The sequence below is a fragment of the Anolis sagrei genome, chromosome 6, assembly GCF_037176765.1.
Source record: "Anolis sagrei isolate rAnoSag1 chromosome 6, rAnoSag1.mat, whole genome shotgun sequence".
Taxonomy (NCBI): domain Eukaryota; kingdom Metazoa; phylum Chordata; class Lepidosauria; order Squamata; family Dactyloidae; genus Anolis; species Anolis sagrei.
This window is the reverse complement of record NC_090026.1, coordinates 97890877-97915167: the sequence shown is the minus strand read 5'-3', so window position 1 is coordinate 97915167 and position 24291 is coordinate 97890877. Positions and strand designations below refer to the sequence as shown.

General features: G+C 39.1%; 1 protein-coding gene across 1 annotated transcript in view; it reads right to left on the bottom strand.

The window, feature by feature from the left end:
- VWDE (von Willebrand factor D and EGF domains) overlaps nt 1-24291 on the bottom strand; it is a 54520-nt gene that overhangs the window by 18228 nt on the left and 12001 nt on the right. The window contains exons 6-18 of the mRNA XM_060782178.2: nt 22952-23041; nt 21008-21152; nt 19373-19587; nt 17346-17419; nt 15351-15624; nt 11336-11544; nt 10033-11021; nt 9012-9148; nt 4797-4952; nt 2865-2969; nt 1912-2026; nt 519-769; nt 289-397 (exon numbers count right to left, since the gene is read on the bottom strand). Of these exons, the coding sequence (XP_060638161.2) occupies nt 289-397; nt 519-769; nt 1912-2026; nt 2865-2969; nt 4797-4952; nt 9012-9148; nt 10033-11021; nt 11336-11544; nt 15351-15624; nt 17346-17419; nt 19373-19587; nt 21008-21152; nt 22952-23041 (2869 nt within the window). The remainder of the gene's footprint in view (nt 1-288; nt 398-518; nt 770-1911; nt 2027-2864; nt 2970-4796; nt 4953-9011; nt 9149-10032; nt 11022-11335; nt 11545-15350; nt 15625-17345; nt 17420-19372; nt 19588-21007; nt 21153-22951; nt 23042-24291) is intronic.

Sequence of the window (24291 nt, the reverse complement as noted above, 5' to 3'; positions counted from 1 at the left end):
GCTCTCTTGTTCACTGGCATTAATGCATTGCATAGATCTTATGTAAAGATGTAATTCAGTAAGCAATGCTTAAAACCTATCTGTTCTGCTAAATAACTAGCAGTGTTATACGGAATACTGAAATCAAGCATATAATTGAATTACTGCTATGTAAATTCAGACTAAGTGACAATTCACCCTGCAGCCCAGGTGTACATTCACAGTGGAAGTTGTTTATCCCATCAAAACATCTGCCACGACCACAGGGATTGGAAGCACAGTTATCGGTGTTCACTTGACAAAGGTCACCTTCAAATCCCGGCAAGCAGAGGCACAGATATTTCCCACTTCCAGGGGGGAAATTGGTATTTGTCACACAAGACCCACCATTTAAGCAGTTGCATGGTTTCACGTTGACCTACAAAACATACCCAATAAACAGCAGGTTATTTACTCACGAACTAGATATTCATTTGTAATGGGTTTTATTGCTATATTATAGAAATGAATGTTGGCCATTTCATCACAACAGATATTACCTCTATTATTACTTTGGTTTCAGCACTGCAGTCGTCAGTTACAGAAAAAGCAAATTTCTCAGCATTTTTTGATAATGCCTTCCAGATGAGGAGTCCAGCAGGGGAAAGACTGGCACCTGGAGGGCCGGAATCCAACAAAAAAGCAACAGCAGAGCCTTCTGGATCCATGGCTGTGAATTGATAAACAAATTGCTCTCCATAAAATGCTTGCAGTTTTTCTTGTATGCTTTGAAATATAGGAGGCTGGTTGTCTGTGGGGTGAAAAGGGCAACAGTATTAAAAATATCAATCCACAAAGTGGTCACAGCAAGGACATTTACTGATCCATTTCTCACCCCTGAAGCCCCTCCATAGATACATACATATACACGGTGAAAGGACTACTACAAGTAAGTATCAGAGTACAATGCTTTGTTTATGGCTAAGTGGTTGCTTTCAACCAAGAATGAGGAGTATGTAAAGGTAAAGGTAAAAGTTTTCCACTGACATTAAGTCCAGTCGTGTCCAACTCTGGGGGTTGGTGCTCATCTCCATTTCTAAGCCAAAGAGCCAATGTTGTCCGTAGACACCTCCAAGGTCATGTAGCCGGCATGACTGTCTAGAGCACCATTACCTTCCTGCCGAGAGGTACCTATTGATCTACTCACATTTGTATATTTTCAAACTGCTAGACTGGCAGAAGCTGAGGCTGACAGTGAGCACTCACCCTGCTCCCTGGATTCGAACCTGCGACTTTTCGGTCAACAAGTCCAGCAGCTCAGCGGTTTAACCCACTGCACCACCAGGGGCTCCATGAGGAGTATGTAATGAGGTGCAAAACCAGAACATTACACTGGTCCTGAGCAGCCTGAGCCCAGGTTTATTTTTTCTGAAGGTGCTTCATTAGGGTTTTAGATCTCAGGACTAAATGCACTTTCAAGTAAGTCCTCTCCTTGGCTTAAACTGGGCAGGGACCCTACAAAATGTGGTGGAAATGCACTCCATGCATGCCCCTTAGTGGATATTCTGGAGTTTCTGGGGGCACAAAAATGAGTGTTTTAGTGATAAATTTTGCAAAAATATTTTTAGCTTACTGGGGAGGGCATGTGATCTCCAAATAGAGTGTAAATGTCCTCCACACTCTCTATTTGGGGGAATTATGGAGAAAACAAATACTTTGACCTTCAGAGGCCACAAAAAGACCCTGGGGGTTGCATTAAACATGTGGATCACACTTTGCCCACCTCTGTCCTAGTATCATTAATGATAGGTTATTTTATGGAAATGCTCATCTGGGTTGAAAAGATGAAAACTAGCCTACCATAGTTTTAAAAAGCAAAAAAAAATCTTGAAGGAAACATGCTATTAATTTATAGTGTTTGACAACAGAAATTTATAAGTAAACAGAACTTACTTTCAGAAATGGACCACATTATCCTTGATAATTCAGATCTGCAAAGCAAGCAGGGACTGGTAGGATTTCTATCACCTTCACCATAGCAAAGACCATCTATGTTGCACGTTTTCTCCTTTACAGAAACAAGAATGACATTTATTAAGGGTCTAAAATATTGGAAACATTTGTGTGTTAAACTTCCACAGCACCAGCCTCCTAACTATTACTGCTGCAATTGTCAGCAGTAGGTTGTTAGGAGTTGTGAGAATTGAAGTCCAAAACATCTGGAGGGCTGAAGTTTGCCCATGTCTGATCTAGTACCATCAATGTAAGTAAAGAAAAGGTTTCCCTTTGACATTAAGTCTAGTCAAGTCTGACTCTGCTGGGTGGTGCTCATCTCCAGAAGAGCCGGCATTGTCTGTAGTTACCTCCAAGGTCATGTGACCAGCATGGCTGCATGGAGTGCCATTACCTTCTTGCCGAAGCAGTACCTATTGATCTACTCACTTTGGTATGTCTTTGAACTGCTAGGTTGGCAGAAGATGGGGCTAACATTGGGAGCTCACCCCATCCTGCGGATCAGATCTGCTGACCTACCGGCCAGCAAGTTCTGCAGTTTAGCAGTTTAACCCACTGTGCCACCATGCCCCCCACCATTAATGTACAATGTACAATGCACAAAATAAGCAACAGGACAACAAAACAGATATTACTCTCATAAGTGAACAAACTTGTTCTTCCTCTGTCACTATCAATTAATGCAATGTGATACACTTCAACTGATATTGCTCATGCTTCTGAAATCATGGGAGGTGTAGCTTTATAAGATCCTCAGCCTTCACTACATTAAACTACAATGTTATTAAAGCTTATATGACTTTAATGTATTTAACCAGCTGGTTGCTATCCTAGTTAATTTTCTTGCACCAATAAGGCTACAAATAAAAAAAGAAAAGAAAAGAAAATCTTGCCTTTAATATGCATAAATCATTCAATTGTGGATCACATATTTGACATGCTCCATCAAACAAAGTCACTGTTTTAGGGTTGCTATAAGTAAGACCATCATTAGAAATCTGTTAAGACAGATAACAATAGTGCTGACAGTTACAAAAGCAGTCAAAACAGAATAATGGAACATATTAAAAGTGACAACACCCAAATTAGCTTTAACCGGGTTGAATCCATTATATTTTAAAGCACATAACAACTGGTAAACTATTTCATTTAGTAATCCTTCTTTAAATGTTGTATATATTGCCCTTTGATGGAGCTTCTAATGAAGTTTCCAAAAACAAGGTAAACACACAAATTAGACATGTCAAAAACAAAGAAAAAATGCTGAAATACATCGTAAAAACTTCAGAAGAATAAAACAGAAATGATAACAATTGCTACCAAGTGGACCTATCTCAAGAAGCAATTCCAAGCCGGCAACATCAATGAGAGGGTTTTCTTTCACTGTACAGCTTTAGAAGCATTTGGAGAAAGGAATTTTAGGACACCCCCCCCCCCCCCCCAAAAAGCATGAATAGTAAACTCTTGTAGATTTTAACTGAATCATCTAGGTATTCTCAGATTGGGACCTTCTGAGTATGAAGTAGGTGCTCAACCATTAAACTCTGGCATCTTTCTTAAACATGAACCTACCAATTGTGCCACATCTTTACACAACCCTTTTGGGCTGTGCTGTTGTGCTGGCAATCATCGGTGAAAGGGAAAGTGTGAAGAGGCTCGTGATGCCCTGCGCACCCTCCCTCCTTACCCCATAACATGGAGGGGGTGGGACAGGGTGTGTTGGCACCCTGTCCCCATTAGATGGGAGAAAGGGTGGCGATGTGCATTATCCCATCACCCTTTCCCCATCATAATGCCTGTGTGAAGAAGTTTGTGGTCTTCAACTGCAGCTCTATACCATGTATATTTACTAAACAATTTCAGAGATCATTTGTTCCTTTCCTTAGACTGTCTTAAAAAGCTTTGGCTTTAGCAATAGGAAAGAGAGCCATAGTCATTTTTTAAAGGACCTTTAAAGCCTTCCTTGCCTGCTCTCCCTACCAAATGTCTGGGGAAGAGATGAACATTTGGAGGGCAAATCATGCTATGGAGCTTCTGGAGATGCAGTCTGTAAACTGCAATTTGTAATTTGATTTTTTTTAAAAAAAATCCCCTGAACACCTCAGCCTTAGATGGGTGGGGTGGAACTTCTGGGGACATACTGGGCATACTGAGATGCCATATATGGCCTGCATGTTACCTTCTTTATCCTACTGTAATGCATGATACAGGTGTGTCACTCATATGGGATTTTGGAATGGGTGGGCCATTGAGGGAAGCTGAGAGGCCACATTTGTCCCTTAGGATACCCTAACTTACAAAAAAACTAAAAAAGGTTCCCCCCAAAAGTCCTTTGCCAATTGTAGGGGAGATTTTGCCATGTTTTTGGATTCTCCTTGAGCAGTTTTATAACCAGGATGAGGCTTTTTTTGAAAACAAGAAAGGACTAGAAGTCACTTTCAGTTGACTTCTGGTTTTCAAAATGCCCTTCCCTTGGCCTAAAATGGCCTGGGAGGAACAAATTCTAGAAAACAAATGGCCTCGTGCCACCTAGAAGGAATTTTGAAGCAATCTTTGTGACCCCAGCGGTGCTGGAAAGTGCACATGAAGCTGATGGGCTAAACTTGGCTGTATATTTTTGCTTTGGAAGATTCCAAAGGAGTTGAAATTATGTACCTTCAGGGAAAAAATCTGCACAAGTCTTTAAATATCTATTACAAATACAGCTTTAAATAAATATAGTGAGCATGCTTATACTTCTAAATGAGAAATTAATTACAGAGGTGTACAACAAATGCATACATTTATATCTACTATTAATCACTACATAAATATACAGAGATCACCTTGATTTGCCACCTAGCAATGGGCTGGCCATCTGCCACGTGCACAGCATCATACTGGTCTTCCTCAGTGGGTAGTTGGCAATCAACAGTCCTGGTGTTGTGGAAAGTTGTGTGGGTGAACAAAGATTCCCCAAGCACCCACTTGTTATCACTGTACTGAATGAAAGGACCAGAAAGACCAGTTTAGTTAAACTGGGGGGTGGGGGCCATCAACACAATTTTTAAAAATCCTGATTTTTACCAATGGTAGCGTACAAGACAAATAGTGCAGAGGACAAAATAATCGGGGCTAAGTCAGTCCTCTCTCTCTTCCCTCCAATTTCCTGATCCAACTTGCCCCCACCCTGCTATCTGAACAGTGAGAAAACAAAACACTAACAGTGTATATGTGGGGGGGGGGGGGGGTTGATCTATCTTTATATATGTATGATTATTTATTTATTTACTTTATTTTTATCCTGTTCTTCTCTTGATATAGGGACTCAAAGGTAGCTAACAATAAATATAGCACAGTGCAAATTAAACCAATGTACATGATTTGCTTAGGGAAATCGAAGTCAGGGAAAGAAATACACAATAAGCACATCACAATAAACAAATCACAGATCCCACATGAACTTATACTGCTGTTTTTACCTACGGCATTCACTGTATTTTATTGTTTTAAACAAGGGGTACAGTGAAATTGTGATGTTATGTTGACTGTTTTATTGTTTATGTTTTGTTGAGCACTTGTTGTATTTTGCTATACCTTGTTACACCTTGAGTGTTTTATGAGCCACCCCAAGTCCCTCTGGGAGATGGTGGTGGGATACAAATAAAAGATGATGATTATTTATTATACATGAGAGTTGCCTTACATCTAGCTTGTCATCAAACCAGTTAAGGTGTCTCCTGCAATCATGTTCATGTGCAGATTTCATCCTTCTTTACTCTTATGAATTACTTTTATATGTTCCAACTGCCAATATTCTAATCTTGAAGGGAGAGAAGAGCAGCCAGTCACAGCTCCATCATACATTGGCCCAGTGGCTGGTGTGAGGCCCTTCTATGGTCCTAGCCTCTGAGGTTGAGAACACCAGTTAGCAACTGATGAACTTCATCTCAGCCTCTTCTGCCATCCCCTTTTCTTATGCCATGTCTCATTTAGGACCTCATCACATTGATGAGATCCCTCATTCCAATTCTCCAGCTTCCATGGTGAATTGGTGGGGCAGCTTGCCGGCAGTGATGCTATTTTCTCATACGTGGGGAACTGTCACTGCATGGCTTCCCCCTGCACCAGCTCCATTCATCTCACTGGAACACAGTGAGACTCCTGTGTTGCCGGCGCAGTGTCATAGGATGCTTTAGCCCTGGTCAAGCCATGGAGCCCTGTCAAAAGTGAGCTTACATCATCTGATGGGTGACGTGGGGCTCCATGGCTCAATTGCAGTGAAAGCATCCCATGATTATGAAATTTCCATGTATGATGATGTCCTTAGACTGTAACACTTAGGGGCAAGGAACTGCCTAATTAATTATTTGTAAACTACTCTAAGCAGAAAGAAGGTAAAGGGAGAAGAAGAAATCTAGGAGTATCTTTAGAACTAAGTGGGGTTTTTTTAATTTTAGTAAGAGATTTTGTGAATATATGCCACCATGGAAGCGGAATGGTCGAGTTTAAATACTGCAAATAAATTATCTCTGTTAGCTATTTGCAATCAGATGGGTTCATAGCTTATTTAAAGTAAATTGATTCAGGCTTTTCTACTAGCTAACACTTTCATTAGAACAATCTAAAAATGTCAGTAAGGAATTAGAAAGGTCCCTAGAACTCTTTAGGATGGATGTGAAACAAAAATCAAATGGAGCCCTGAGGGAAAAGGAGATCCAATTTTAAAAACATGTTATTCGACAGGCATTGTGAAAACTTTCCAGTTTGCATTTTATGAGAGGAAATGGAGATGTGCAACGGTTTTATGCATATTTAATCAAAAATAGGTCACACTGTGTTCAATGGCACATGCCCCTGGAAATTGTACACAAGATGCAAACTTTAATTAGGTTAGACTATGTTATTTAAGGGAACACAAAGATGTTGGTGTGTGCCAGAACCAACTGGCAGAAGGAGAAGGAACTGCTCTTTCACGGGAGAAAAGTAATAGTTACTTAGACTTTCCAGGCTACATGTATTTTTTGTTTGCTCAGTAAAAAGATAAGTCTGGACTACAGTAAGCTCTTTTCTTAGCTTTCATTTTTGGAAACACAGGCCCAGCGGTTTTGCTGTTTCAACAAAACAAATCAAAACTTCTTGCAATAAGCAAGGAGTGAGACAATTCAAACTGTGATAAGTGAACTCCTAATAATTGTCTCACTAGGAGTTTGATCGGGCAGGCTTTTAACTTAATGGAGTGTAAATGTGCTGTTGACTGTCTCATTTCAAAGTGACTTGCAGATGAGAGGATCCATGTTGTGCTCAAGGAAAATCCATAGCTTGACCTGTAACAGAACCCGCCAAAATAACCTCAGCTCAGCACCTGACAGAACCAGCCAAGGAGGGGAAAAAAGAGATTCCCTGGAAAAGGAAATGTTTTATATTGCACATGAGTGATATTTTTATACACAAGGGATTAAAAATACACCAACTATACCTCTTGCTCAAATTCAGAGGCCACATATTAGTTTGCGCTTGATTAACCCTGGGTTTATAGTATTGAACAATTAATCCAGTGCATATACTCCAACCTGAGTAGTTTTCTTTCAATAAAACACTTCATTTAATAATTACTTGCAATTTTAATATCCAACTAGTAACATCACGTGAATTTTGATATAGATAATATGTACTTATATATTATGCCTTCCAGCATACACATTTGAATCATCTTAACATCAACTATATTATATCCATCTTACCATGCAGTTACCACTATGCTGGAGCATAATGAAATCAACGAACAACCCAACAGTATGCAATATTGAAAGTCTACACTCCATTCCAGTCTGGTTTCAGGATATGGTGACAATACTGAACCCTGTGGAACCTCACAGGACAATGGCTGTGAGGTCAAGCAGGCATCCCCCAATACCACTACCTGGGTCCATCCTTCCAGGAAGGAGCAGAGCCACTGCAAAACAGTGCCCCTGCATCCCATTCCAGCCAGGAGATCCAGATGGATACTATCATCAATGATATTGAAGGCCACTGAGAGGTCTAAGAGAACCAGTAGGGACACACTCTCCCTGTCAAGTTGTCTACACAGATAATCTACCATGGTGACCAAAGCCGTCTCCATCTCAAAGCTGATTAAAACAACTCCATCCTTGAAAACCTTAAAAAAAAACAGCTGAAGACCTTCCTGTTTAAGCAAGCTTTTAATGAAGATATTTAATTCAGAATGACAGGAAGGCTAACTTTCAGTGAGTTGAGCAATGTTTATCATCTGATTAGTTCCCACAAGAATGGTATCTGAAATCTGTTTAATGATTTTAAAATGTTTGTTTATGTTTTATTGTAAAGTTGGTTTTATTGTTTATTGTTTATGTATAGTTGATTTGCATTGTTTTAAAATGTTATGAGCTTCTTTGAGTCCCATTTAGGGTCTCATTTAGAGATATAAATAAAGATATTGTATCATTATTATTATTATTATTATTATTATTATTATTATTATTATTACCATAGCAGTCCAGAGTGAGTTAATGACTTGTAGGGCAAATATTTTTGGTCCCAAGCATTTTGGATATGGGACTTTCATCCTATATTGATGTTGTGACAGAACGATGAAGATGTGGGCAAATATGTATTGTAATTCAACTAAGAGAGGAACACACAACACCACCATTATCAATAAATCAGTCTTGGACCATGTCATTATTCATAAATGGGCCAGCTGAGCTGTAGAATATCACTAGGATATTTTAAACTTTATCATAAAAAAGGAAGATGGCTCTGATGAGCCCCATGGATTGCACTGTGACATTAGTGTGAGTGAATAAAACCATCCATCAAAAGTGAGCAATGGTTTCATATATAGGATCAAACTCAACAGGGGTTTCAAATCTTTACTTTTGACAGCCTTTTACTGGTCCACCAATTTCCTTAATAGAGTAAAAAAGACATCAGGTTTCAGAGTACAGAGAGAAAATGGATGAAATATGGCTTAAAAGGGCATTGTACCTAAAACCTGAACACCGATAAGGATTCAATCTTAGATTTACTACATAAGTCACCTGCAGCTTGTTAAGTTCACATCTGAGGCTTGATGTCTCTGTGAATCCATGTCCAAAAGCTCTTACAGTTGTGCAGTCATGTTGTCGGACATCACATAATCCTCCATGATCCAGATCTACAATTTCTGGAATCTGATCTTTGAAATGAAAATCAGACAGTGAAACATGCTGAATTAATGCATGGGCTAAATACAGAAATATACAGAGGCATTGTGGACAACAATGGAGAAAATAGCACATTACAGATGCAACGTCTTCCATTTGTTTTCCTCCCATGCTTTCTCTTGTTTTTTTTTTAGGAAGAAAATACAGAATAGTTTCACAATGTGTTTGAATTGGTAGTGACGTGCCATGCCTCAAGCCATGAGGAGAGGCGTGTAAATAACAATAACAATAATAATAATAATAATAATAATAATAATAATAATATGTTGTTGAAGGCTTTCATGTCCAGAATCACTGGGTTGTTGTGAGTTTTCCGGTCTGTATGGCCATGTTCCAGAAGCATTCTCTCCTGACATTTCTCCCACCTCTACGGCAGGCATCCTCAGAGGTTGTGTGTGAAACCTCACAACCTCTGAGGATGCCTGCCATAGAGGTGGGCGAAACATCAGGAGATAATACTTCTGGAACATTGCCATACAGCCTGGAAAATTCACAGCAACCTAATAATAATAATAATAATAATAATAATAATAATAATAATAAATCCACCATCTGGAATTGCCAATAATCTGGGCAAATGAACAAATTAATGTCAGCAGTTCATGTTGAAGTACATTAAGGCATCATGCTACATTTCATATGGAAGCCAGGTTGGAAAATTGTATACCTTGGGTATAAGTTAAGATTAGAGATCTACTGATCAATGATTAAATCCAGTACGATAGACATGTAACATGCATAGTTTACTTAAGGGATAGAGGACAGACACTGAACAGAGAGCAGGACTGACTACTTTAGATTAGATTGTGCCAACACAAGAGAGAGAGAAAGCTAATAATTGTAGGGTTCAACTCACCAGACGACACACTACAGTCATAAGAACTAAAGCCTGGAAAACAAGCACATCCCCATTCAAGACAATGACCTCTCCTGCTGCAAAAGTTGGGGCATTTCAGTGCTATGATTGCATTCTCCATTAAGCTCTCATTTTCTTCAGTGTGATTATTCATTTCTTCTAAAATTCTTCTTTCACATTCATTTTCTAGCAGGGCCAAACTGGTCTTTGCCCAGCTGAGATCATCCTTCAATTGTAGATCCTTGACACACATCAAAACTACATCTTCCATCCGTTGGTTGAGAAAAGCTTTACAAGCTGTGACTATGCTGGAATTGGCTACTGTCTGCCAACACAGATCTTGCACATCAGACTCAGTGAGTCCAGAAGGTGTAGGCCATGAAGGCAAGAACTCCTGATGTGTGTCAGTTGTGTGATCCTCTGGAAAGAAATAGCTTAGCCCGTCCAGATCTGCTTGGCTTAAACTCTGGGATGGAAATACAGAAAGGTATTCATAGTATTGCTGGCGCTTTGTACGCTCTCTTGTACGGTGCTGCTGGTTATCATAAATAGTATCATATCTGTGAGACATCAAACTTCCAAGAGGTGGTTTATGTGTTACAAAGCCTGCCTTTGAGTTTGGAGAGTTAACTATGGATGATGGAGGTGCTCTCTGAAGAGTTGTTTTATTAAAAGAGTGATCCGTTTTGGAGGGGACAGCGGAAGAGGCCTCTCTAAGCACAGCTGCACGTTTCCTTAAGTCCCTGATATGATCAGCTGAGCTAATATACTCAATGGTAACATCCAGTTCTGGAATCAAAGAAGGGAGCCAGACATTCTTCTTACTTATTTTGCAAGATAAAGGCAATACTGCTTCAGAAAGAGAATTGAGTTTATTCTTCGGCTGATCTACTCCCAGTTGAACAGCACTACAGCTACAGAAAAGTGTTTTCTTGGCAACTGTTAAGGGAGCTGGGGCTTTGTCAAAGAGGCTCTCCCCTGGCAAAATCCTGAAAGGAAAAACAACAGGAAAACTCAAAGATGACTATAACCCAGATCAGCAGTTGTCATATGGGAAGAATGGGGAGAACTGGTTCTGTAGCTACAGTTTTGCACAGTGCTTGGAAATGTTGTAGGTTCTGAACTATGAATTTCTGATGGACTATGATGCCTAGAAGTTCCTTCCAGGTATTCCAGATTGGTAGGACAAATATATGGAAGAATTGCAAGCAGGGTAATTGTCGTCTAAATCCAACAGTCTGCCCAGATGATTACAATGTCTGTTTTCTACAGACCTTGGTGGAACTAGTAAAGCTGTTATTACCTCCACTCATTAATAAACGACAGGTGAGCATCCACTCCTCTATCGATTTCTCTCCCATCCACATCATGATAATCATTCTCTGCGACACCATCAAATGATCCACAAAGTCCCAATGTGTGTTTATGGTCAGAACTAGGGGCTCTGAGAGTTAGACTCATTCCCCATTCACTCACATCAGCTCGAATAAAAGCTCCAGAGGAAAATAAAACCTAAAAAAGAAAACATCACAAAGACCACAGGAAAAATATTTTTTGAGGTCACTGAAAATAGTCTCTCCATTTCAAGACTGTTTTGGAAATGATATAGATCAACATTTTGATCCTCTTTCCATTTTAAACTCTCTCAGTTTTTCCTGTACCATTGTGTTTAAAAGACACATGTTCTACATAAAACTGTCCTTTTAATCATCTTCTCTTGCTACTGACATTGCCTTTTTAAAGTAGGAAGATTGGGATCTTGAAGCAACTTATCACTGACCTTATTGAGAATTGCTTGCTTGAGCATCTATAAGTAAAAATGTTTGGCTTGTTAACAGAAACCGTTTCATGATGCTTGGCTTTTTAAACCAAGGATCATGCTCAAAAGCATTTCAACATCAGCCTAACATATCATGAGGGCAGACTAGGTAGGAACAGAGCTCTGACCCTGTTTCTTCAGACATGATGACTAGATCCCCCCAAAAGCTCATCCAAAGGGTTTAAAACTAGAGTTGTGTGTGGTTCCATTTTCCTTCATTACATCCATTTTTTCGTTACTTTCGTAACCTTCAGGAGCACATAACAGAAAGCCCCCTCCCAGTATGAAAATCAGTTCAACACAAAAGCAAGCAGGAGCTGATCCCAGTTCCTCGTCTACTTTTCCTGAGCAGCCTCCTTGCCTTGGAGTGCGTGTGTGGTGTGCAGGCCCAGAAAGTGCATGCAACTGCCAGCAGCCACACGCTTTCTCTGGATTAAGAAACCTTGCCTCCTTGCCTTGGAAAGTGCATTTGGTGTGCAGGCCCAAAAAGCGTGTACACCTGCCTGCAACTGAGCGCCTCCTCTGGAATAAGAGAACTTGTCTCTTATTCCAGAGGAGTGTGTGTGGCGTCAAGTCAGAAGGCGGGTATGTCTGCCTGCAGCTGTGTGCCTCCTCTGGAGTAAACTTGCCCCCTTGACTTGGAAAGTGCATGTGGCATGCAAGCCCAGAAAGCATGCATCCTGCCTGAAACTGAGCACCTCCTCTGGAATAAACTTGCCTCCTTGCCCTGGAAAGTACATGTTCCATTCAGGCCCAGAAAACACATGCACTTGCCTGCAGCCGAGCATCTCCTCTAGAGTGGGAAACAGGTAAGAAGCCTCCTTAAAGCACACACCTGCCTGTAGCTGTGCATCTGTCCTCTAGAGTAGAGCCTAAATGTCTGAAATGATAGGAATGGGAGTGCCCCCAACTCATAATGAACTGATAACAAATGGATCTTTCAGCACTCCAGAGCAAAAACACATATCTGCCCTCCCGATTTTGGGAGGCTCCCAAAAAATGGACACGAAATGGGTCAAGCTTTGCCCGCATTGCACAAGCCTATAGAAAACTTGCTCTACCTTATGAGGTTTGTCCTTGTAGGATGAAACACCTGGCTGGATATACTCAACAATATAAGGGATCATTGAGTGGTATAGGTATGCCACAGTTAACAAAGATTCTGCTAGTAAAATTCCTTTTTATGAAGTCTTTTTATTTCATCCAGCCTCCTCTCTTTCCTCCTCTAGTTGGAAGGTTTTTTAAGGAGCATCAGCATTGGGAGAATAGTGAAAGAGGGCAGGAGAAGCATAGACTTCCATTTCCCCGTGAGCCTTTTTACTTCCAAAAATTATGTCATTGAGAGTAACAATTGCTGTGCCGACCTCTTTGTGGGTAAATGGAATTTAAAAGGAAAATAGTACAGGGGATGTGACAAGCACACTCTAAACTGGACTGTGGCCAAATGTGTGTCTTTTCCCTTCACAGTTGCTTTCCTCTCTACTCCAGCTTTAAAATATACAAGGTTAATGATATGCTTATTGTAACATCTAGTTTTGTCCCAGGAAGCTCAGGCAATTATCTGAAATCAGGAAAAGACTACTTCCCCTTCCTAAAGAATAACATACAGCTTTATCTATCGAAAATGGATGATATGTGCAATATGAGCTTTTACAAGAAAAGGTCTGATAAGGAAGGAACTGTGGCAGGCTAATGGCCAACATTAGAGACATTATGATATGTTTTAACTAATTGGAGGTGGCTAGTGTCTTTTTAATGAGGTTCAGATAAAATAAAAGGAAGGAGAAAAATCAGGGGCAGGAAATGGGATAAGGTGTAGATTGCACCATCTCCTATTTTTTAGTCTAAAATGAGCACTTGCAAATTTCCCTTAATGTTGTAACTCATTGCTTGAACTTATTTCATGCTACTTTATAATTTTCAACTTGAAGCACATTAAAAAAGTTATAAAGTGATAAAGGGAGAAGATCATTTTGCTAGGGAATGCAATGGAAGTCATTTTGCTTCAGAAATTAATGTAGACATGACCATGACTAAAAAATGATGGCTTATTGTTACATGAATAAACATGTAACTTGATCATTCCCAGTTCCACTTTTGTCAAGCTTTGAAATGAAATTAGATTTTTTCTTTTTTTTTCATTTACGATAATTAAGAGACTTGCTGTATAACCTAATACTTTAAAACAGTTAATACCATGCTTTATTGAAAGAAAGTAGTGTCATAAATTAGGATTGTCTTATTTAGCAAACTACCATATATACTCGAGTATAAACTGAGTTTTTCAGCCCTTTTTTATACTGAAAAAGCCACCCTTAGCTTATACTCGAGTCAAGCTTTTTTATTATTTTTATTACATTTATTATTTTTCTCTATTATTATTACATTTATGATTTTGCTGTATCATTACTGTTATTATTACATTCCCATTATTTTACTCTATTATTCTATTATTATTGGAATTTACTTGAAGAAGGTTAGAATAATGGCTTAATCAAAGTTGAACATTCTTATCGTGAATTACAGCTTTATGTATATTCAAAAACATTTTACGTAGTGATGCCTCAATTGATGTAATTTTATTAGTATCTATTTTAATTTTGAAATTTACCAGTAGCTGCTGCATTTCTCACCCTCGGCTTATACTCGAGTCAATACGTTTTCACATTTTTTTGTGGCAAAATTAGGTGCCTTGACTTATATTCGGGTCAGCTTATACTTGAGTATATATGGTATGTTATTGCTGCATATCATCAAGTCATATCAAGTTTTTGACAACCATAAGACAAACCAATCACCAAAATTTATTAAAATGAGGTTTGCCATTGCCTTTCTCTGAGGCTGAGAGATTGGGATTTATTGGCCTCTCAGTGGGTTTCCATGGCCAAGCGGAGATTTCAACCTGGTCTCCAGAGTCATCATCCAGTGTTCAAACCACAGCATCTCACTGACTCTCTTCAGCAAACCACAGTTAAGACTTTCTGGGTGCATCTGCACTATACAATTAATTCAGTTTGATGTCACTTTAAGTGCAGTGGCTGATTGCTATGGAATCATAGGATTTATAATTTGATGAGGAGGCGGTATACTTTGACAAAGAAGGCTAAAGACTTGTAAAACTTCAACTCTCATGATTCCATAACAGTTAATGTAGTATCAAACAGCATTAGTTCTACAGTGTAGATATTCCACTGTCTCCTCATGGCCACCACAAACAACAAAATGACAAGAAGAGGCAGGAGTACATGAGTTTGCCTACATTTCTTTTTGTAATGATGAACCAAAATTTATTCTTATGCCCAAATCAGAGCTTGGAAAATTGTTTTGTTTTGGTCTTCAACCCCAGAATCCCCCCAACTAGCTTGCTGAGGAATCCTGAGAGTTGTTGCCAAAATTGTTTTCCAAGCTCAGGTCCAAATGGAGATTTTCTATGTGGAAGAGGTAGCCAAAACTTTTCCTGAACCAAATAACTAAAACAGATATAAAACCAATTACACACCGTGACTTTTCTTCCTAAATATGATTCAGTGATTCTGACATTGCTGTTTGCCGGGTCTCTGCTTTTTACAGATAAGTGTGGCTGTGAATGATGCAGCTGTCCACTGCACATGTCAAATGCTACAGTATCAGCCCCTTCTCTGGCAACAAACCCACAGTTACATGATGCTGGGTAATAAAGGCTTCCACAGTCCCACTGGCGCACATGGACTTCAAAATCACGGGAAGTACTTCTGTAGAGTACAAATGTTCCTGTTTTAAAATTGTCATACATCCTGGAAGGAAGAAACAGTAGAACATTATTTTTAATTTTGAAATAATCATAATTTTATTTTAAAAGCTTTGTTTTAACTATCTGCAAATTTGTGCCACATTGTCATCTTTATCATTCCTAATTCTATGCATATTCAGACAGTCTCCACTGAATATAATGGAACTTATTCTATGGTAAGGATGAGCAAGATTTTAACCTCCCTCTCCAAAGTCATAGGGCCAAATTACCCATGATTTACTATTGGGTCTCACTTGTCTCTGATATTTTGTTCATTTCAATTTCACAAAATAAACCCTCCCTCCACATCTGTGGATTTAACTTTTGCAGATCTGAGTTGGGAACTGAGAGGAGTAATAAACTTTCTTCCTCATATTCATTAATAATATCTCTGATTCCTTGGTGTATCAGTGTTTGCTCCATTTTCACAATATGTTATTCAAATGCATGGAATATTTTCTTTATTAAAATGGAAAGGTTGTATGATGATGTAGGAAAAACACAGCACATGGATGCCACAAAAACATTAGTTTAGGTTGCATTCCATTTTATGTATTCTAGGTGGTTGCTAGGAGACTGCGCTGAATCAAATCTATCATCATTACTTTACCTAGTTGATGTTCATAACAATATGATCTTTCTTGAGTACATGCTGTCCCTGACTATGAACAGTAACCATTACACTTTTCCATAGATATCGTATATACTTGAGTATCAGCCCAAATATAAGCCGAGACATCTAATTTTACCACAAATAGCTTGGGAAACTTATTGACTTGAGTATAAGTCAAGGGTGGGGAATGCAGCAGCTACTGGTAAATTTCAAAAATAAAATAGATACTAATAAAATTACATTAATTGAGGATATTAGAATATTTACATAAAACTGTAATTTAAGATAATACTGTCAAACTCTCATTAAATCATTATTCTAACCTTCTTCAATGTAAATGTGCTTATGTATTCTTCCAATCATGACCAAAATGTTTAACTAAACATTTTGGGGAAATGCTGTATATATGAATAAGGAAAAGTGGGAAAGACTGATGCCAAGAGAGGAGGAGAGGAAAGTGCATGCTGTACTGAGAGAGAAGGAGAGGAAGGTGCGCACTGCATGAGAGAGGAGAGGAAGGAGAGTCGGGTTGCTGTGTGGAGAGGTGAAGGTCCTGGCAGGAAGGCGTGGGACTGAAAGAAGCCCTTCTTTCAGCTCCACACCTTCCCACCAGAACCCAAGTATAAGTCGAGGGGGGCTTTTTCAGCCTTAAAAAGGCCTGAAAAACTAGGCTTATACTCAAGTATATACAGCATATTATATATAGAAATGTTCAGAAGATATAATCTTCACTGGCTATCTTTCATCACAACAAAGTGAACAGCTTTTCTTCAGAAATATAAAAGCCAACAACACTAATGAAACCACTGCAAAAGGAAAGCCTTCTTTCATTCTAGTATCCACTAAACAGTAGGTTGTTGTAGGTTTTTTGGGCTGTATGGCCCAACCTCTGGGGATGCCCGCCATAGATGCAGGTGAAACATCAAGAGAACATGCTTCTAGAACATGGCCATATAGCCCGAAAAACCTACAACAACCCAGTGATTCTGGCCATGAAAGCCTTCGACAATACATCTACTAAACTGATAAAACAACATTTCAATAGAGTTGGCACAAAGCCGTACATTCTTTTAAAAAGAAAAACACATCACAGTAGGAAATATGTTGATTACCTGCCATCAAAGGTAATTATATGTGGGTCAGTAAAAGAATAGCAGTATGAAAAGGGAAGGTCCTTCACAGTAACCTTTGGGAGAAAAGAGAAGATATTCACAGAAAGTGATTATGGCAAATCTTCTAATGTAGAATCCTTTAGATCCTTGTCCTAAAACTTCTAGAACTCTTCTGCCAAAATATTACTGACCTCATGCTGGTCTGAAGATTCTGGGAATGGTCATTCAAAGAAGGGCTGTATATACTCATGTATAAGTCTAGAAATTTTAGTCACAAAATAAACCCAAGAAACCTGGGTTGACTTATCTTTGTGTCAGTATAATGTCTGTTTCTTAACTCTTAGCAAAAAAAAAGGGACCATGTCTTTCTCTGAGTAGAGTAGTGAAAGGCAAAAGCTTAGTCTGTCTCAGGAGACCTTAAAAGAAAGATCAACCACAGGTACTCTTTTCACTGCATTTACACTTGTGGCTTTTCTGAATGATTGCATGGGAAAATGGTAGTGGCAGTGGCTCTTTGACACTTTCCTTTAAAGGAGTGTCAAGAGTAAGAGAAGGGTCCATTGTTTCTTTTAGGTTCTCCTGGGATGGACTGGTTCTCACCTTTTATCACTCTGTTAGGAGAAGATGATTTTTTTATATATATATGAGTTACTGTACATTAACTTTTATTTTTAAAAGGGACGATTCCTTGACTTAAACAGGATTCATATCAAAATTAATAATTTTGGTCCAAAACCTGCCCTCAACTTATATATGAGTATATATGATAATTTCCCTCGCTCTGTTCCCATAACCATAGATTAGTCTGTCAAGTATACATAGTTTAAATCAGGGCACATAAAATGATCCCAGTTGCTGGAGTCTCTCAAAACTGACATTCCAATTCCTTATTTAAAATAGCACTCAAAGCGAAATATTGGAAGAAGTAACTTTTTCATCTGTCCTTTTCCCTTAATGGAACTTCTAGCAGTCATCACCCCCAGTTGTACAGGAAAAGCCAAGCATGACAATGACAGCAAAATATGCCACAAATTAGAAACATTATTGCAAATGATTACTCTCAGAAATTGTTTTAAACATTATTGTTACCTTTATTTAAACGATTGACAATCCTCTTTCAGCCCGCAAGTTCCCTAGGGGAACACTATGCTCTATATACAAATAAATACACAGCAAGGCCCAGTTGCCTGAAACCAAGGATATCTAATGCCATTAATATCAGGGTGTCCGGTCCTGGCATATGATACAACTGCATTCAAGGATCTAGAGATTGCTGAAGAGATCATTTTCCTCAGGCACAGGTATATGAAACTTTAGATATTGGTTTCGCAGTTCCAGAAGCCTTACTGTATATATGTGAGTATGTATATGTTTTTGTGTACACACAGAGAGAGATTACGTGTCCCTTATCTGAAATTCCAGAATCCAAAACATTCCAAAATTCAAACTAGTCCTCTTTGCTCTCTGATAGTTCAGTGTACACAAACTGCACTTAATGCACAAAATGGTTAAACATATTGAATAAAATTACCTTAAGACTGTGTGTGTGTGTGTGTGTGTGTGTGTGTGTGTGTGTGTGAGAGAGAGAGAGAGAGGTGTATATGGAACATACATGGATTTTGTATTTAGATTTGGGTTGTACCTCCAAGATATCTCACTACATATGCAACAATTGGTATTTCAGAATCCAACCCTTCGTCCCAGAAAACCCTGAAGTATCCCAAGTATTTTGGATAACTTGTATGTGTATGCCTCTGCCTATCTGTCCATTTGGCTTTCTTTCATTCTTTCATTCTTTCTTGCATGGGGCAAGAAGACAATCTGTACATAGGTTCCTTATGAAGCCACTCTGCTGAAGTTAAGTTTGAGTCTGATCAACAACTACATGGGAAATTGTCTGGGAACTTGTTTCAGCATGGAAGAAGTATAAGCTAGTTGCTGAATGTGAAAAGTATCGCCAACTTCTATTAGTGTTTCCACAGTGCTTTCCTTTTCTGTTATTGAGACTGAAGGAGATGGGTTGTCACCTGAACACTTTCTGGCACATAGCCATTCCACACAAAGTTGTCACTGATTATAGGTTCCACCACAATGTTGGTTCTTCTGTTGCCATCTTGGATGAAGTCACTCACAGCAGTATAATGGATGCTGGCTTGGCTACATGTTCCATTGAGACAGGGTTGTTGCAGAAGATCCACATGGCACAAAGACAGAGCCACATTTAAGACCTCTAGATCTTTATCTATTCCAACAGAGATAAATTATGAGTCATGCTTCTTTGAAGAGATCACATACAGATTCATAAAATTACTAAAAGGTCTAATCTAAGACAGCTTGAGAAAAACACAACAAAGGAAAAGACAAACAAATCGTAAGGTTACAAGTCAACAGACATTGGTCCGAGTCTTTTTTGTTGTTGCCTGAGCAAAAGAACAAAATAGTGACTCTTTCCCGTTCTATCTACAGAGGTTGACCAGCATGGAAGTTTCATCTTACTTCAAAACTGCTGATAGAACTGTTTATTTAAATTTCTGTTAAGGAATCCCAAAAGGCGAAAGCATTTCTTTTCAAGTGGGCCTTTAATATGTAATTGCTCTCAGGGAGGGCAATGAGGTGCCTTCTCTGTTGTTTTTTGTTTTTAACTTTTGCATCTTTTTTTCCCTAACAACTTCACACTGTTTTTAATTTTGTTTTGTTTTGTTTGTAATTTTATTGTTCTAACTAATTTTATCTGGGCCCCAGTTTGGGAGAAAGGTAGCATATAAATAAAATAACACCCCCCTTTCTTTCTAAGCAGCTGGCCGCAAATACTTCAAAGCTAGCTTTTGCAACCAAGAATTAAGTACTTTATACTCAGGAGCAGGTAGGGTCTTGTAACTTTCACAGAGACAAGCACAAAAAGTATGTTGCAGCAGGCAGCAGTGTGATCTCTATTTCATTAAGCAGTAGTAATAATAATTAAAAATACCCAACCTTTTAAGAGGAGCCTTACTCAAAGGGCTCCTCTTTGTATTACAGTGACCTCAATCATTGTCTTTCTCTCTCTTTTTTGTCTCAGGAGCAACTTGAGAAACGGCAAGTCACTTCTGGTGTGAGAGAATTGGCCATCTGCAAGGACGTTGCCCAGGGGATGCCGGGATGTTTTGATGTTTTATCATCCTTGTGGGAGGCTTCTCTCACATCCCCGAATGGGGAGCTGGAGCTGACAGAGGGAGCTCATCCATGCTTTCTCTGGATTCGAACCTCTGACCTTTTGGTCTTCCGTTGTGCCGGCACAAGGGTTTAATCCATTGCACCACCGAGGGCTCCTATCACTGACTCTGATACCAATAAACACACTATGGGATCAATCAAGTCCACCCAAACATACCAAAACCCCACACCGTCTCTAACCTCTTTTTTTTCTTTCAAAATGGCATGGTCATTTTCAGTTGCCATTTTGAAAAGGAAGCAGAGAGAAAATATGACAGGTGGGTAAGTGGTTGGAAAAGAGAGATGGAACATTAGTTAATACATTCCATGCGGTTGCCCACACTCTTTATACAAAGGTATGGATTCAAATATATCTATGTATTTTGCCACATAATAATGCTGAACCTACATGCTGGTTAGAAGAACAAATTAAAGACAAAAGTATGGAAGGAGAACAAAGCGGAAATTACCTTCTTCTACTGTCTTCAATTTTAATGAGATTTTACAGTCATTTTCCAGTTGACTAGCTTGAGGACAAGGAATGGGAATTTTGCTCTCTATTGTTAGCTTATACTCCTTCTCATCTTCTGATATAATAAATGCCTCAGGATGAAGCTTTTTTAAAAAAGACAGAAAGCCAACAATATATGGAATTATCTCCTTGTACAAGCAGTATAATAATCTACGAACAATATGTAAAGGAACATATAGGAACAAAATATCCCTTACAATTAATTCCTGCAATCTAGCAAAACTAGATGAGTCAGTACAAAAGTAAATCAAACCATTTCCCCCAAGAGTCTCTAAACAGAAACCAGTTAAATACATACACTTGGCCTGTGATATCAGGAGGAGAAGGAAATCTAGTCTCCCAAGTCATGGTCCAACATTTGAACACCTACACCATACTGGTTCTAGCATGTTTTAAAAGCACAGATATGTAATTGTGACAACAAAAATAAAAATCTTAAGAAAAGTGGAAACTGATTTTTAAAAGAGGCATCCCTGGATGCATTATGGAAGTGGTCTCTAGGAGGGTCAACTTGTTTTGCTGTTTACTTATCCAAGATCTATTTAACGTGGTTGTTTCCGTTCACGTGTGCATATAGTTAGTTTTGAATAAAAAGTTTCCTGGAACATGGTGGGAGTGCTTTTTTGGGGAATGGAGGGGACCTATTTCTACATTTGCCATGTTATTTCTGTTGAATTTGTAGAGTTGCATCGATTTTGTTAAGTGAGGTATACCTTTACTCTCTGCCATCAGGACCCTTCAGTCTACAGAAAACACCGAAAATAAAAATGGACAGAAAGATGCTGCCTTCTTCAAATCTAGTGTGACAGGAAGGCATAGAGGCTCCATCTTAGCTCATCTAAAGACCAGCAGTATTGGAGCCTAGGATTGCTTTTTGCCTCTGGATAAATCTCAGACAGATTTGCAGGTACTTGGAGAACTATCATTTGTTACTGGCACATATACAGAAAAAAATATTACTTGGCAAAAACTGCAGTACTACTTTCTAAAATGTTTGAAGAAAAACAGATTATTATGAGTTACTGTGAGTTTTCCGCTGTATGGCCATATTCCAGAAGCATTCTTTTTTGACATTTTGCCCACATCTATAGCAGGCATCCTCAGAGGTTGAGGGGTCTATTGGAAACTAGGCAAGTGAGGTTTATATATCTGTGGAACATCCAGGGTGTATGCTTAAGGCAAGTGTGAATGTTGCAATTAGCCACCTTGATTAGAATTTAATGGCCTTGCAGCTTCAAAGCCTGGCTGATTGCTGCCTGGGGGAATCCTTTGTGGGAGGGTGTTAGCTGGCCCTGATTGATTCTTCTATGGAATCCCCCTGCTTTTTTTAGAATTATTTACTGTCCCGATTTTAGAGTGTTTTTTTAATACTGCTAGCCCAGATTTTGTTCATTTTTATGGTTTCTCTTTTCTGTTGAAATTGTCCACTTGCTTGTGGATTTCAGTGGCTTCCCTGTGTAGTCTGACATGGTAGTTGTTAGAGTGGTCCAGCATTTCTGTGTTCTCAAATAATATGCTGTGTCAAGGTTGGTTCATCAGGTGCTCTGCTATGGCTGACATCTCTGGTTGAAGTAGCCTGCGATTAAATGCTAATAAAGATGGCCAATTGCAACATTCACACTTTCCTCAAGCAGACAAGTGTTCTCTCTCCCACCCTGGACATTCCACATATATATAAACCTCACTTGCCTAGTTTCCAGCAGACCCCTCAACCTTTGAAGATGCCTGCCATAGATGTGGGTGAAATGTCAGGAGAGAATGCTTCTAGGACATGGCCATACAGCCTGGAAACCTGGCAGCAACCCAGTGCTTATGGCCACGAAAGCCTTTGACAACACAGCTTACTATGACTTAAGAATATTTTAAATTGCTGTAACTGTACCTTAATTCCTGCAAAAAATTCAATGCTGTCAATGACAGAACTTTGCAACTCTGGTCTTTCTAAGGAAAAGGTAGAACTGCTGCAGTAAATCTATTAAAGAAACAAGATAATATTATGTTAAAACAACAAAAGTATTTTGGATCATAATAATATCAAAAACTGATCGTGGCTGAGTACTCTTCTTAACTAGTCCAACAGCCAAGTGATAAATCTGGTATGAAATCAAGTCTCCGTACCCATGCCAACCTCAAAGAACAAATTTAAGACAAAAAAATTCCATTCTAGATAATGATTAAACTGGTGGTTATAAATATGTGAGTCAACCATTAAGGTGGAATTCCAAAGTGAATAAAAAAGGAACAGAAGACACTAAACCAGGTTGTAGCCTTTGACAAACTCTTACAAATCTACAAATTTACAAAATAGATTTCAATAGAAGGACCACAGAATAAGTGAAATTTAAACAGCCCACATGTAGCCTGCAAACTGCTCTTCCAGGAGGGAGTCTCTTGTTTGGTATCAGCCATGGACTGAGGTGCTGGGTTTTATCCAGCCACTTTTGGACTCTTGCTTGCTGAGGTGTTCCTGCAAGTATCTCTATAGACCTTAGAAAACTATTTCTTGATTTAAGGCATTGGCGTGCTGGCTGATATCCGAACAGGGAATGGGTTCGAGATGTCACTGCCTTGGTCCTTTCCATTGGCTACTACTTCCTGGCAGATGTCAGGTGGTGCGAAACCAGCTATTTCTCCAATGGTGTAGGGTGCAAACAGCCTGTGATAATGCAGGATGTCTCATTAAGAGGTACACCCACTGTTTTAGCATGGTGAGATGTATTTCACACTGGGCATGCGTTCTCAATAGCAGAGTTGAAAAACACAAGGGCAGATGACTTCACTGTATCTGGTTGTGGCCCCCAGGTTGTGCCAGTCAGTTTTCATATGATATTGTTTCTAGCACCCACTTTTTGCTTGGAATGCAGGCAGTGCTTCTTGTAGCCATACTTAATGAATCAATCATCTTCTCATTTAGAAATCCAATAAGATTAAATTCCTCAGAATTTTGGCACGAACTGTATTTTGTGCCAAAAGATAGCAATCGGGCAAATGCATTTTCTGCAAAAAAGCGAGTACATCTTAATATCTTGCAAGAGTGGTAGTTCAAGACTTGGGGGCTACATCACTGCTCAGATTTTTTTTTTAAAAAAGTCACAGAGTGGCATAGGGACATTTTGGAATGGTTAGGAGAAACCAGCCTTCTGAAGTGTGATGGTACAAAGCACAGCATGTTCTGAAGGTAAGAACAATAGTGTTTGATAGGGGTGTGTGAAACAGCAGAAA